At 40.9% G+C, this 14233-nt stretch overlaps 1 protein-coding gene across 1 annotated transcript; it reads left to right on the forward strand.

The window, feature by feature from the left end:
- The first annotated feature begins 1815 nt into the window (after positions 1 to 1815).
- On the forward strand, positions 1816 to 13578 carry GMNN (geminin DNA replication inhibitor). The gene is made up of 7 exons (XM_032223490.1): positions 1816 to 1935; positions 4016 to 4090; positions 8623 to 8721; positions 9389 to 9515; positions 12118 to 12200; positions 12274 to 12384; positions 13348 to 13578. The coding sequence occupies exons 2-7, from the start codon at positions 4037 to 4039 to the stop codon at positions 13522 to 13524; spliced, it is 651 nt and encodes a 216-aa protein (XP_032079381.1). The 5' UTR covers positions 1816 to 1935; positions 4016 to 4036; the 3' UTR covers positions 13525 to 13578.
- The last annotated feature ends 655 nt before the right edge of the window (positions 13579 to 14233 follow it).

Here is a 14233-nt window from a genome sequence, read left to right on the forward strand (position 1 = left end):
GACTTACAACCGACATTGAACCCAAAATTTCTGTTACTAAGTGAAACATTGGTTGTGTGTTCTGCCCCATTTTATGCCCTTTCTTACCACAGTTGTTAAGCAAATCATTGCAGTTGTTAAGCAAGTAACCCAGTTGTTAAGTGAATCAGGCTTCCCCATTGACTTTGCTTATCAGATCATAAAAGACCCCTGGACAATGCACCTGTCATAAATATGAGCCAGTTGACTAGTGCCTGAATTTTGATCACCTGACCATGGGGATGCTGCAACAGATTAAGTGTGAAAAATGATGTCATTTGTTTCAGTGTTGTCGTAACTTTGAATGGTCACTAAATGAACTGTTAAGTGAAGTGCTATCTGTGTATCACTTCTCATCTTATTTAGGTAACTTACCAATGTTTTTGGTGCCATGGACTTTGATGGGATTTCTCTACCTTCAGCCACAGGAATGCTTATCCTTGATGGTTATCTTTTTTTCCCCACTTGCTTTTATCATTTGCCGGCATGTTATATTTTACAGCCGTGAGGTTTTGATTATGCTATTGTCCTGATGAAAGAAATGTCCTTCTGGGTTCGGCTCCAAGTGGGGAAAAAGACACTGGAGACATGGAGGCTGCTTGGAAAGATGGTTTATTGTTGGACAGGGCCACATGGCTTGAGCCTTGGACAGAAAAGGTGATCACATGCTTCAATGTTGGTGGAGAAGAAGAGAAGGGCTGAGGGAGGGGCTTGCTAGGCTTTTTATAACCTGTTCAGTCCCACCTCTCTGTTTCCTGTTCCTGTGTAAGAAATGTATTCTGATTGGTTGTCAGACTCCCATGGGGCCATGCAGGGGCAACTCTCTAGGCTATGTTTTGAATCCAGGTATGGTTGAGTTCTCAGATGCCATGTGGTGAGTTGGGTAAAGTTCCTTAATCCCATTCCCCCTGCAGCTGAAGTGGAGAAGTCTTTGTTATGTAAAGTGGACTAGCTTGGCCTTCTTAATGGCCCACTGACACAGTGGGGATGGGCAGGAAGCTACAGGCAGCTATTCTGTCTTTTAAAACATGTTTCTTTCTTTTCACATCCAGAGAAATATTCTGCCTTTTCAATATTTCCTAGGATATTTCATTTTTCTGGGAGAGGGCTGGGTGATAACTTCCTACAATCCCAAAGGTGCTTTTTCAAGAGGCAACTGGACTTTCTGAGTTTTCTTTGAAGACGTTTCACTTCTCAATCCAAGACGCTTTGCTTTGCTTTGCTTTGCTTTGCTTTGCTTTCCTTCCTTCCTTCCTTCCTTCCTTCCTTCCTTCCTTCCTTCCTTCCTTCCTTCCTTCCTGTTACCTTTGGGACCTGGATGACTGAGAATCTCCATAGACGATTATGCTCTTACTTGTGTTTTATCAGACTCTTAGGAAGTGCGTGGCCTACAAATAAAGTCAAAATCAATCACTGGGTCTTCAGTCAGGGCGGACCTTCCCATGGATTGAATATTTAATGCCCTACTCATTGATTTGAAGGCAAGCCTCAAATAGCCGAACTCAAGAATGTTTGCTTTTGAATAACGCATGCGCAGGACTGCGCCCCGAAGGACTGAGCCACGCCCGGAAACTTTTCTTCCAGCAGCCCCCCCGCCCCGCCCCGCCCCCACAGACGATCTCTTCCAAATATCAGGTAGGCAAAAGGCACAACTCACGTGGATGGGGTGGGGGTGGGGAGCGGAAGGAAAGCCCCGATTGGCTCTAGGCTTTCCGAATTCGGGATTTGATAGGCTAGAGGCATTGGACCGTCGGACGGGTATTGGCGCGGGGCTGACATCGCGTCACAAGACCCGCCCGCCGACGCAGCGAGGGCTTTAGGGCTGCGCGCGAAAGGCTCCTTGTTCAAGCGAGCGCGGGAGTCGCGGTCGGAGCGTCGGCGGGCGAGCGGCCTCTCAAGGGGAGCCTCGAATCCCAGGTTTGCCGTTTCTCCCTTTTCCTTTCCGCGCTTCTCACGGATTCTGAGGCGCTTCTCTGCGGGCGGGAAGGGGTTGAATCCTTTCGGCGTGGCAACACGCTTTTTGCTGGTGAGGGGAAGGGGAGCCATTTTCCGTTGGGCGAGCTGCCGCCTCCCCCCCTGAGTCGCTCCTGGGATCCCTGCGCTGCCCAGCGCTCTCACCCCGCCCCGCCCCAGTTTTTCTCCCGACATCCTTCTCGTGGAGGATGGGAGTTGGAGTCCATCCTCTTTTAGGGATCCTTTGAGGCTGGCTAATCGCGGCGCGCAAGCCTGCCCTCCCATTTCATCACCCCTAAATTTTGGGGTCTCCCTCCCTTTAAAAACAGCTTCGGGGCGAGTCCAGGTTTCAAAGATACGCTGGGATTTCAGAAGTTAAGGTTGCAAACCTACAGCGGGGCTTAGTTCGGACTGGCGTATTTAAATTGTATTTATTAAGCGTCTGTCTAGAGCAGGGGTCTCCAACTTTGGCAACTTTAAGACCTGTGGACTTCAACTCCCAGAGTTCCTCAGCCAGCTTTGCTGCCTGAGGAACTCTGGGAGTTGAAGTCCACAGGTCTTAAAGTTGCCAAGGTTGGAGACCCCTGCTCTAGAGGACAGAGGAATTATTGAGTCTGTCATCTGCACCTCTATAACTGTCTGGTTTGGCTCTGCAACCCAACAAGACTGACACAGACTTCAGAGGATAATTAGAACTGCAGGAAAAATTATTGCCAACCTGCCTTCCATTGAGGACCTGTACACTGCAGGAGTCAAAAGGAGGGCCATGAAAATATTTACAGACCCCTCGCATCCTGGACATAAATTGTTTCAACTCCTATCCTCAAAATGACGCTATAGAGCACTGCACACCAAGACAACTAGACCCAAGAACAGTTTTTTCCCAAATGCTAAACAAGTAATTCCCTCACCACTGTCAAACCATTCACTAAGGCTGCATTACTATTACTATTAGCCTTCTCATCGTTCCTATCACCCATCTCCTCCCACTTATGACTGCAGGACTGTAATTTTGTTGCTTGTATCCTTACTATTTATATTGATTGTTTCCTGATTGCTTATTTGTACCCTATGACTGTCCTTAAGTGTTGTACCTTATGATTCTTGACAAATGTATCGTTATCTTTTTATGTACACTGAGAGCATCTGCACCAAAGACAAATTCCTTTTGTGTCCAATCACACTTGGCCAATAGATTTTAGATTTATTAGATTTTACTTTATTTGTATGCCGCCCTTTTCCCTGGGGGGACTCAGGGCGGCTCACAATTCAAGGGAAGGGGAGAACAGACAAGTTACAAACATGAAAACCATACACCGTTAAAAAGCACAACAGTCATACCATTCGAGTGGGGTTGAAGTCTTTAGTCCCAGGCCTGTCGGAACAGCCAGGCTTTAAGGGCGATGCGGAAGGTCTGGAGGGTGGTGAGGGTACGAATCTCCACGGGGAGTTCGTTCCAGAGGGTCGGAGCAGCCACCGAGAAGGCTCTCCTCTGGGTAGTTGCCAGTCGACATTGGCCGGCTGATGAATAAAGAATAAAGAATTCTTTATAAAGAATATAATAAAGAATAAAGAATTCTATTCTAAATAATAATGTATGTTTCTAGCAAATGATACTCGGGTCACTTAAATGAGGAATCGAGATGCTTTCTAAATGAGTCTTTCGGCCCATTTTAAAAAAAGAGAGAGGCATGCATGCAAATAAAGCCTGAGGGCTTGCTTTAGTCTTGGCGGAAAAACATGTAGCTGCAAGTGCTGCTTTTTGTTGGTGACCTGCTTTCACCTTAAAATGAGAGGATGCTGGTGCAAGATGCAACATGAGGCTGGTTTGTTCTTTTCAGAAGCCCGTTGGGATTTTTTTGGATGTTGTGAATTCTTGTTCCAAAGTTCTCAGGTTTCTTTTCTTTCTTTTTATTTGTGAGGTTCCAAGCTTCCAATGCAGAATGACTAGCATGAAATTTTAACAACCCGACATTTGAAAAGAGCTTGAGGGACTTTGACTGTGACACTGTTTGTGTTAATGTTTTCATTGTCCTTGTTTTAGGTTTTGGCTTTAAAAAGAAACATGAATTCTAAAATGAAGCCACAATCCAATACCGAAAAGCATCCCTCTGTGAAGGTAACTAGCCTGTTAACAAAGTGCTAATGTCAACACTTATCAAACATTAACACAGGTTGTCCTCGACTTACAACAGTTCATTTAGTGACTATTCAAAGTTACAATGGCACTGAAAATAGTGACTTAGGTCCCTTTTCACACTTATGACTGTTGTAGCATCCCCATGGTCATGTGATTTACATTCAGATGCTTGACAACTGACTCATGTTTATGATGGTTGCAGCATCCTGGGGTCATGTGATCCCCTTTTGTGACCTTCTGACAAGCAAAGTCAATGGGGCAAACCAGATTGACTTAACTGGGTTAGCAATAGCAGTTAGACTTACATACCGCTTCATAGGGCTTTTAGCCCTCTCTAAGCGGTTTACAGAGTCAGCCTATTGCCCCCAACAACAATCCGGGTCCTCATTTACAGCTACAGTGATTTACTTAACAAATGTGGCAAGAAAGGTCGTAAAATGGTGCAAAATTCATTTAACAAATTTCTCTGCAAGATAAACTTTGGGCTCAATTCTGGTTGTAAGTTGAGGACTACCTTTGGCAGTTGCTGTTCATATACACTTGGTCTTTCCTATAAATGTTATATGTCTTAGAATACATGGATATTAAACTGGTATTTTGTGTATAAAACTAATAACTTGGGCTGATATATTTCATTTTAATATACAAAGCACAATTCCATGTTATATGAATCAACACTTGTTCAAACTATAACATTTTATTTTTCCCCCTTTTAGTTCTAATTTAGCATTTGAGAGAGATCATTCTGCTGTGAAGTTGCATTGACAGAAGATACACAAATGCTACTATTTTACTGAAGTTCATTTTCTGTTGAACTGCAGGGCACTCAATAGACATAATTTTGATGCTTAAGGTTATTTATTGTCTTAATTAAGGGCAGGGGAAGGAATAGCTAGTGGAGGGGTAATTGCTTCGTACTTCTGAGATCAAATTGGCCAAATTCAGTGACAATTGGAAAGAGAATTTATAGGAAGTCCATTAACAAACATCCTATACAATTACATGTTTATGTGAATGAAAGTCCAAAAAGAGCCTTTTAACATGTCATACATGATGCAGAACTTTTCCTAAATGAGTTTGTATATTTAGGACTGCTAGCATGGCATGAACATCCTAGTCATCTTAATCCTTTAATTCACTTATTTGTCCCAACATTGTATGACATGACTGATTTTTTATAATTTTATCTGCAAGTGCAAAGGAGATTGTTAGGTTGTCAATTCTTGTCACACTTCCAACCTAACAATGTTCGAAAGAAATTGTAAAGAGATCAGAACTCTCTGCCCATGAGCACAATCAGCAAACAAAGGGGTCAGAACTGTTTGGTGAAGGAACTAACAAAGTGTTGTCTAGCTCAGTGTTTCCCAACCTTGGCGATTTGAAGATGTCCGGACCTCAACTCCCAGAATTCTGGGAGTTGAAGTCCAGACATCTTCAAGTTTCCAAGGTTGGGAAACACTGGTCTAGCTTAAGCCAGGGGAAGGGGGAAAATAGCTCAGAAAAATGTGGGAAAGACTGTTGGACAGCAGTTGCTGACTCTTAGGTCCAAGTCCCTTTCTTCCTGATTATGTGATTCTTACCACCACATTTGGGACCAGATCATCTGTTGCTAAACAGTGTGGTGGTTAAATAAGTCATACCTGATTTTACGACTGTTTTGTCATGGTCATTAAGGTAATCGGACTTCCTCCATTTATTTTGCTTGTTGGGAGGCCCTAGACCACAAATAGAGATCACTGGTAAAAATTGCCACTGGCATAAATACATGCTGGTTGCCAAGCACTCAAATTTTAATCATGTTACTGCAGGATTGCTGTGATGGTTGTAAGTCACTTTTTCCAACACTTTCAAGTGGTCATAAATTGAGGTTTGCTTCTACAATTTAAAGGACTGAACATTGATCTTTGGATGTGTTACGGTCATATAACATCCCAACAATAGTTCACTTGACATGGCTGAGTAAACAAACTTAATTTAAACCAAAGAAGACAAATCTGTAAAAATTAAATTTAATTCTTCCATAAAATTATTAAATCATTTGAAAGAGTTCATTGACATGAAATATAACCTTCCCGTGATACTCAAATGTGTCATGCAAACAGCACTTTGACGTTTTCAGAAAGTAAGCTTTAATATTTCCAGAAATGGACAAAGTGTGAAGGTATAATATCCAGAATTAGGACTTCAGTACTTAATGCTGTTCGCAATAAGCTTATCAACAGATGTACATAAAATAATTTTCATTTCTGGAATTCAGTTTTGCATTGCTAAAAATATATCTTTCACTGAACAATTGTTATATTTGTTTATAGTGTAAATCTCAATATCTTAAAAGCAAGAAGTTATACTTAATTATTTTCTGTTACTGAAAAGTTTTATAACAATTTCAGTCAGTTTTTAAATCAAGGATCACTTTTGAAATTCCCCCTATTAGTTTCGAAAATATTTAGCTAACTGATCTATGATTAAAACATCTAGCAATATTTTCCATACATTGCTATCCCTTGCTATTCCAGGCTGGATTTCAGGGTTTAGCTCTCAGATCTTTAACTATACTAGTTATGGGTTTATCAGGCATTGCTGGGATGGCAAAATTAACATGGAATTGTGAGTTAATGAGCAACATTATGTACACATAAACAATGTAATTGAATAGTGGTAAGTTTTCTGTATTGACCATTTATCATGGTAGTGCAAGAAAAAAGATAGTCGTGAACAGACCATTCACGTGTCTCATTTGATTCCCACAACGTATGAACATTTATCCTCAGATGACATCTGGAATGTCATTAAACATCAGTTGTATATTTGTTTGATGCTGATACCACCCAACTCCAATTGATTCTTGTGTTCAAAAGATTTATTCAAAATACCTGTTCTAAAAGCATCTTCTGCAGATTTTTGTAGAAGGAAAAAATATATGCTTATGAATGGACTTGAATTGTAAAAAGAAAGAAAAATACATTTCATATCATTGCCAAAATAAGATTTATAAAAATAATTGCATAATAAATTCATGGGGTTGATTGTCCCTTAGTAATTTCTCAAGTAGCTTGAAAAAAACAGTGCTAGTTTTGAATCATGGTTCATTCTGGACCATGTTGTTGCTCCCAGTTATTCTTCAAGGTTAGCTCCATATAGAGCACATTGCAATGATAAACGTGGGAGGCCATTAAAGTATGACTGATTGTAAGGAGAGTCTTATGGCTATGACAAGACAAAGTTGTACAGAAATGGTTGAGTTGTGGAATAACTTAAAGTATCTTTTAAGTTCAGTTTCATCTTCAGTTACAGAGGTGAAACTTTGCCCTTTGAACTTGTCTCCTTGTTCACATAAAAGGTGATGATTGGAGCTTGGGCACTAAGTATACAGAAACTTATTATGGCACTACTGGCAAAAAAACAAGAAGGAATAATAATTACATAAAGACCTACATTGTCTCGAGATGAAATGGGTATCAGACTAATGCGTTCTTTGCTCATCAATATTCTGCGTGTTTACTTTGTACTTGCTATCTTTTTAACCTTCATCGGTGCTTATTTGGTTAAACATAAAATATTGCAAGTAATAGGTTAATCCAAGCAAGGGATGGCTGTGAATATTTCTTGAATCTAATTCAATACCTACAGTTATAATCTGAAATTAGTGCAATGTTTGTTCCCAAAGTAGCTGGCAGTTGTCCTCAAGTTCAACAGTAAATTAATTGGCAGCAAAGACTTTACCGTGGGAAAGGTTAGCACTTGTCATGTGAAATATAGTGTGAATCACAGACTTTCTCACGCTAGTGTGACATTATGTTCCTGCTATCCCTGTTTGATTATCTACTATTGTTTACTATCTCATGGTGGCAGTGTAATTTTTTTAAAAAGAATGCAGGATATTGCTATTTACACATGACAGGGTGCCAGGCATTCTTTTCTTCGTCCCCCCCGGCTCCCCCCCCTCAAAAAACCCAGTGCTCTGGCTAGATCGGTATATTGTCTCTTAAACAAATAGGAACCTTAAGAACAATATGCTCTATGCAGTATTTTATTTGTATATGTAAACCTCTCTCTAAAGCTTTCTTTACTAATCTTTATTATTGATGAAATTGTAATAAACAGAACTACTTTGAAGTTAACTTCCACTCTAAGCACAGTGTAAATACTACTGTTGATACAAGACTGAATTCTGTAGTATCTGGTTGATGTGCAAAGGTAGACTTAACAGCGTATAAATTAACCTGAATGTTTATAACTGCTTAGGGATTACCAACCTACTTCTGGAATTGAAAATAATGCAGGGAAAACTACATCTGAATGAATGTGTCAGTTATGATTTTTGTCATGAGAGGGCAGTGCCAGGAGGTTCCTTGGTCTGTCTAAGAAGTATTAACTTTACATGTTTTAACTTTTAGAAAAAGTTCCCATCAAACATAATAACATTCTTACTAAATGTGAGCATGTTGGTAGTGTTTAATATTAATATAGTCCTCTTAAAAACCTGACTTACTCTATATGTTGTTTCCCAGCAGGTTTCTACAAATAATACAAACTGCACATCCCAGAGGCAGACCCTTAAGATGATACAGCCATCTATTACAGGTTGCCTGGTGGGCAGGACGAACGAGGTATTATTTATTTTGGAACAGAATCTAGTCAGATCCATTATGAGCTGGCATAGGAATTGTAGTTTGCTTTTAATTAAACTGTAATTGTGCTGCTAATATAAGTAGTATGTATTGAAGAGTCCTAAGTAAAATGGTGGGCAACTGCAAAACAGCAGTTCTGAAGTATGAAGCAGACCAAGCTGTACAGCAAACTTGGAGAACGCTGCCCCTTGTCCACCTTGCACTCTCATGACCCCAAGAGGTTTCCTGCCCTGGGTTAAATAAACAACTTGATCTGAACATGACATTAAGACAGATCAGTGACTCATTTTCTGTCATCACAGCTCAAGGTAATATTAATATGAGCCCTAACTGGACTCTCCAATAGTAGAGAATATATGTAGCTCAGGTTTGAACTTTGGTGCTTTCTGAGCTTGGCTGTTTGGTTGCAGACCTTTCAGTACTCAGGTAACGTCATCAGTGCAGGTGGTAGGGGTGGAGGAGGTTGCTTCCTATTTTTACACAGTGGCTTACCTGCTTGGGTGGGTCTGTGATTTTTCTCCTTGATAGTTCCTTCGATTAGGGTATTGTTTTCTGGACGCCTCATTTTAAGGTTAATTAAATGGATGGAAAAACAGGTTGTCTTTCACCTTCAAAGATCTATTAAACTGCTCATAATTTGTAACAGGCTAAGTCTTCAATCAAGAAAAACAGTTGGAATGATCAGCTTATCTCAAAAAAACCTGAGGCTGCTGATAAAATAGAACAGAGAAACGTAAGAGGAGCGATCCAACCTTCTGATCTTACAACAAAAGGTTTGTTCCACTTATATAAGTACCATAGCAAATTACAATACTGGTTTAGCTCAGCGGTCCTCAACCTTTCTGCTTGCCGGCCTGGCATTGGGGAGGGTGTCCGAGTGGCACACACACAGGTCCATTTGTGAGCAGAAGGTGTACGCGCCCTCCACTTGCACGAATGGAGCTTTGTGTGTGAGCAGAGGGTGCTTGCGCTTGTGCGCAAAGCTCCTCTCATACAAGCAGCAGGCGCTTGCACTCGGGCGCGAAGCTCCACTTGCACGAGGGGAGGGCACTTGTGCTTGTGTGTGAAGTGCCTTCCACTTGTGCGGGTGGACCTGCGAGTGTGAGCACCCTTTGCTCATGCGAAGGGAGCTTCATGTGTGAGCACTTGCCCATCTCTCCCACAGCTGCAGCCTGGGAGTTGGGGATCCCTGGGTTAGATGGAATGTCATCTTATTTTCTACAGCTTCTAGCTAGAGGCCTCTGAAACCCTACAACAGAAGAAAGAGCACTTGAATTGGTGTTATAATCAAGTAATGATATTTAGACATATTCACTACTGAACCTGGAGAGGTGCAGTTTTTAAGAATTTATCTAATCACATGTATTTTGTTTAATGTATTATATAACTTCTATAAAAGAAAAAAGAAAACTTAGCTATTGGGACTATGAGAAAAATTGAGTTACTGGTCCTTTTGTGTTCAGCATGTTTGTGCAGGCACAGAACTAAAGTAGAGTGGTACTTGATTGGGACTATTATGAAATAGCAATAGCAGTAGACTTATATACCGCTTCATAGGCCTTTCAGGCCTCTCTAAGCGGTTTACAGAGAGTCAGCATATTGCCCCCAACAATCTGGGTCCTCATTTTACCCACCTCGGAAGGATGGAAGGCTGAGTCAACCCTGAGCCGGTGAGATTTGAACCGCTGACCTGCTGATCTAGCAGTAGCCTGCAGTGCTGCATTTAACCACTGCGCCACCTTGGCTCTTGACAGCGGGCTGGAGGCTATGGCTAAGTGGCTAATCTCATGAAAACTAATTTGATAACCCATTTATCATCTCAGCAAAAAACTAAAAAAATAATAACTATATAAAACTCTCATCATTAAAAACTAAACACATATGCAGGAAGGAGGGTGTTAGCCATAATAAGGGAACCGTTACAGGATCCCCAAGTCTGATGGCATAGCCAAGTCTTGAGAGATTTGGAGAATGATGAGAACAATGGTGCTAGACTCATTTCTGATGAGGAGAAGATTCCATAATGCAGATGCCACAGCAGAGAAAGCCCATCTTCTGGGACCTGCCCAGTGTAATTCCTTAGTAGAGGGGACCTGCAGCATGCCTTCTCTGCTAGTTTTGGTGGGACAAGCAGATACAATCAGGAACAGGTGGTCCCTCAGATACCATGCCTCCATGTCATGTAGGGCTTGAATTTGACCCATAAGCACACTGGCAATCCATGCAGCATGTAGAGCAAAGGTGTCCTTGTAGGGGCATATAGCTGCTTGGTCTCAGACAGCCTAGAACTGGGCTTCCCACAAGAGGAGCGGAAATAAAGTCCTGTTTAGAGTCATGTAAAGAATGAATAAGAATAAGACAGAAAAATAAAGGCACTCAGATACTGGAGCGATTGTGACCCAAGTGCAAATAAGTTTAATTGAGCTTGAATAGAGACTCTCTTGACATTCTCTTGTTTGAGATGGTCATATAACCCAATGAATGAGTTTAACTTGAGCTACAAGGTAGAATAGAAAGAAAATTAAAAGATAGGTAAATTAATGAGACTTTAACCCAACTGCCAAGCCTGTGGTTCCAGCTGGGTCAGCCTTCAAGATAACTCTGGAATAATCTGAGGGTGGCGGTGGTGTTTTTCCCTATCTGCCAATACGATGAGGAATATGTTGCTGTTTTTTAAATCGTGATATTGCTAAACATTTTGGAATTGACTGTAGATTTTTAAGAACACTGATACCATAGTGCCGTGCTGTCCAACCTATAGCATGTGTGCCACAGGTGGCATGCAGAGGCCTCTACGGGCATGCGAGTCATTGCCCAACTCAGCTCCACTGTATACGTGTGCACGCCTCCCGCCGGCCAGTTAATTTTCAGGTCTCTGCTGTACATGCATGCAGGGTTGGGGGAGTGCGGCACCCCCCACACCCTTTTTTTCCAGGAGGCTTCAGGGAGGTCTGCTAGGCCCAAAATGGGGTTGGGTGGGACATGTGCATGCATGGGGGGTCATGCGCTCATGCACTATGGGGCGGGTGTATTGCATTATCGGTGTGGGCACAAGCTGTTGAGCATGCACGCGCAATTTAGGCACACGAGGAGAAAAAGGTTAGCCATTACTGCCATAGTGTTTCATACGATGCCTGTTAAAAGAATACTTTATATCTGGTGGGCAACTCTGGTAACTTTATGACTTGTGGACTTTTAACTCTTGGAATTCCTCAGTCAATATGGCTGGCTTAGGAATTCTGGGAGTTGAAGTTGCAAAGTTTCTGTGGCGGATCACCCCTGCTTTATGTGACTTAGATCTGATGCTGGTAGAGTAATTCCAATAAATTATATGTTGGATTTAGTATCCCTACTTATGGGTTTTTTTCCCCCCAGGCAATCCTTCATTCCAGTATTGGAAAGAATTGGCTGAGGAGAGGAGGAAAGCCCTGCATGAGGTTTTACAAGAAAATGAAAAGGTAATGTTCTTAGAAGTCACAGGAAGCATGCTTTGGAAATTTGCATTATCTAAAATCTTTTTTTTCCCTCTAGTTGCATCAAGAAATTGAATTAAAAACTAGTGAAATTGCTCGTCTAAAAGAAGAAAATGAAGAACTGTCAGAACTAGCTGGCCATGTTCATTATATGGCAAATATGATAGAGGTAAGCTGCCCAGCTGATAAAACAAATTGTTGACTGGAGTTTATGCCTTTTGGAAATTAAAAAGTAAGTAAATGATTAATCTATATGGGTGGAAGAAACAGTGGTCTTGAATATCCTGCTACAAGTCTCCTTTGCATGGTAGATATAATCTTTTGAACCCTGAACTTGATTTTTCAACTTTGAGGTTGAGCAATAGCACTTAAGGGTTTTATATTGTTCCCTAGTGCTTTACGGCCCTCTGTGAGCAGATTACAACATCAGCATATTGCCCCCAACAATCTGGATCCTCATTTTACCCACCTCGGAAGGATGAAATGTTGAGTCAACCTTGAACCTCCCTAAGAATTGAATGTTAATTCTAGTAAGAGAGCAACCTCAAAAATCTCACCGGTGCTTACTTACCTGCACTCTGGCACCTGCCTTTAGTGGCCCTCAGACACTCCACCATTCTGTAGCGCCCATCTGCGGTACCTCCCTTGCCCAGAGCTCTCACCTACCAGCTTGTTTGCCTGGGATCTCTGTCTCTTCTTGCTTAATGACCCATGCAATCCTAGCATTGCAACAGTAATAAGGACTTCTGAGGCTGCCTTCATTAGGTGATGTGGCCATGTAATGTTGCGTTTCACTACTGAGTTGCTTAGTGATGGAACTTACATAATAGGCAGACATCTTAGCCATTAGGCCACCTTTCACCCTGGTTTCGCTGATAATGGATAAGAGCCTGTGGCCTAATGGCTAAGATGTCTGCCTAGTATGTAATATAGCCCAGGTTCAAATCCCAGTAAGGGTATGGCTAGCTGATGAGAGCTAAATAGCTTGAAATAGATCTATACTAGTCTCCCTTTATTTATCACAAAAAACAACAACAACATATATATATATATTTATATAGGTATAAATTGAAATGTAAAGCTAAGTTTATCAAGAATAGAATGTCTTAACACCATTGTTTTACTTATCTAGCAAATAACTGGAAAGGCACCAGAAAGCCTAGATATTTTGAAAAATTTAGATATGGAAGAAATTGAATATGAAGACTATGATTCTGCCGAGGAAGATTTAGATGGTGAATCTGAAGAGGAACATTCAAATTTTTCCAACAGTTCTACAGATGGTGTTGTGGATGTGCCTCTAAATTGAGAAAGTAACCTCTGAAAGTATTGGCCTCCAAAGGGGGGGGGGGGAGGCAGAGCAATCAATAAATCCTCTGAAAACTACAGATCTATCTAAGATTTTGAGGATGGGGTTGCACTACTAATGTGTTGCAGAGTGACTAACAGTCTTACCAAAACTATTAGATTGTATGTAGTCACTTATTAATTGGAAATACTGTGTATTTCAGCTTGTAAATAAGTTTTTATTCATTTACGACATTTGTAATTACCAAATAAATTTACCCACACAATTATGATATGGTTTTCAAAGTGGAACTTATTTCTTGATACATCATATTACACAATCTAGTTTTATCTGACATGTATCTTTATCCTTGCTTGGAGACCTCTTCCATCATAGCACAATCCCCAAATAAATATTTTGAAATTAATAATGTTTCTTCAATTCTTCCCAAACCAGACATGCTTCTGTTTCTGTTTTCCAGGATTAATTTGCAGGTTTATCTTGTCTCAAAAGATAGTGCCTTTTAAATGTAAAACATTTTTTCAAATGACTTTATTAAATCCAAAGCTTGAGACCCCTCATTCTTACCCTCTAATTAGCCTTGTACATGGAATAGACAGTATTTGGGAAAAACTACTAAATTTTGTTTATTGTTAAATCTTTATAAAATTAGTGCAGTGTAAGAGAACTTATTTAATTCCACTGGGTTATATTTAGGTGGCCAGATTAA

The sequence above is a fragment of the Thamnophis elegans genome, chromosome 8 (assembly GCF_009769535.1).
Source record: "Thamnophis elegans isolate rThaEle1 chromosome 8, rThaEle1.pri, whole genome shotgun sequence".
NCBI classification, from domain to species: domain Eukaryota; kingdom Metazoa; phylum Chordata; class Lepidosauria; order Squamata; family Colubridae; genus Thamnophis; species Thamnophis elegans.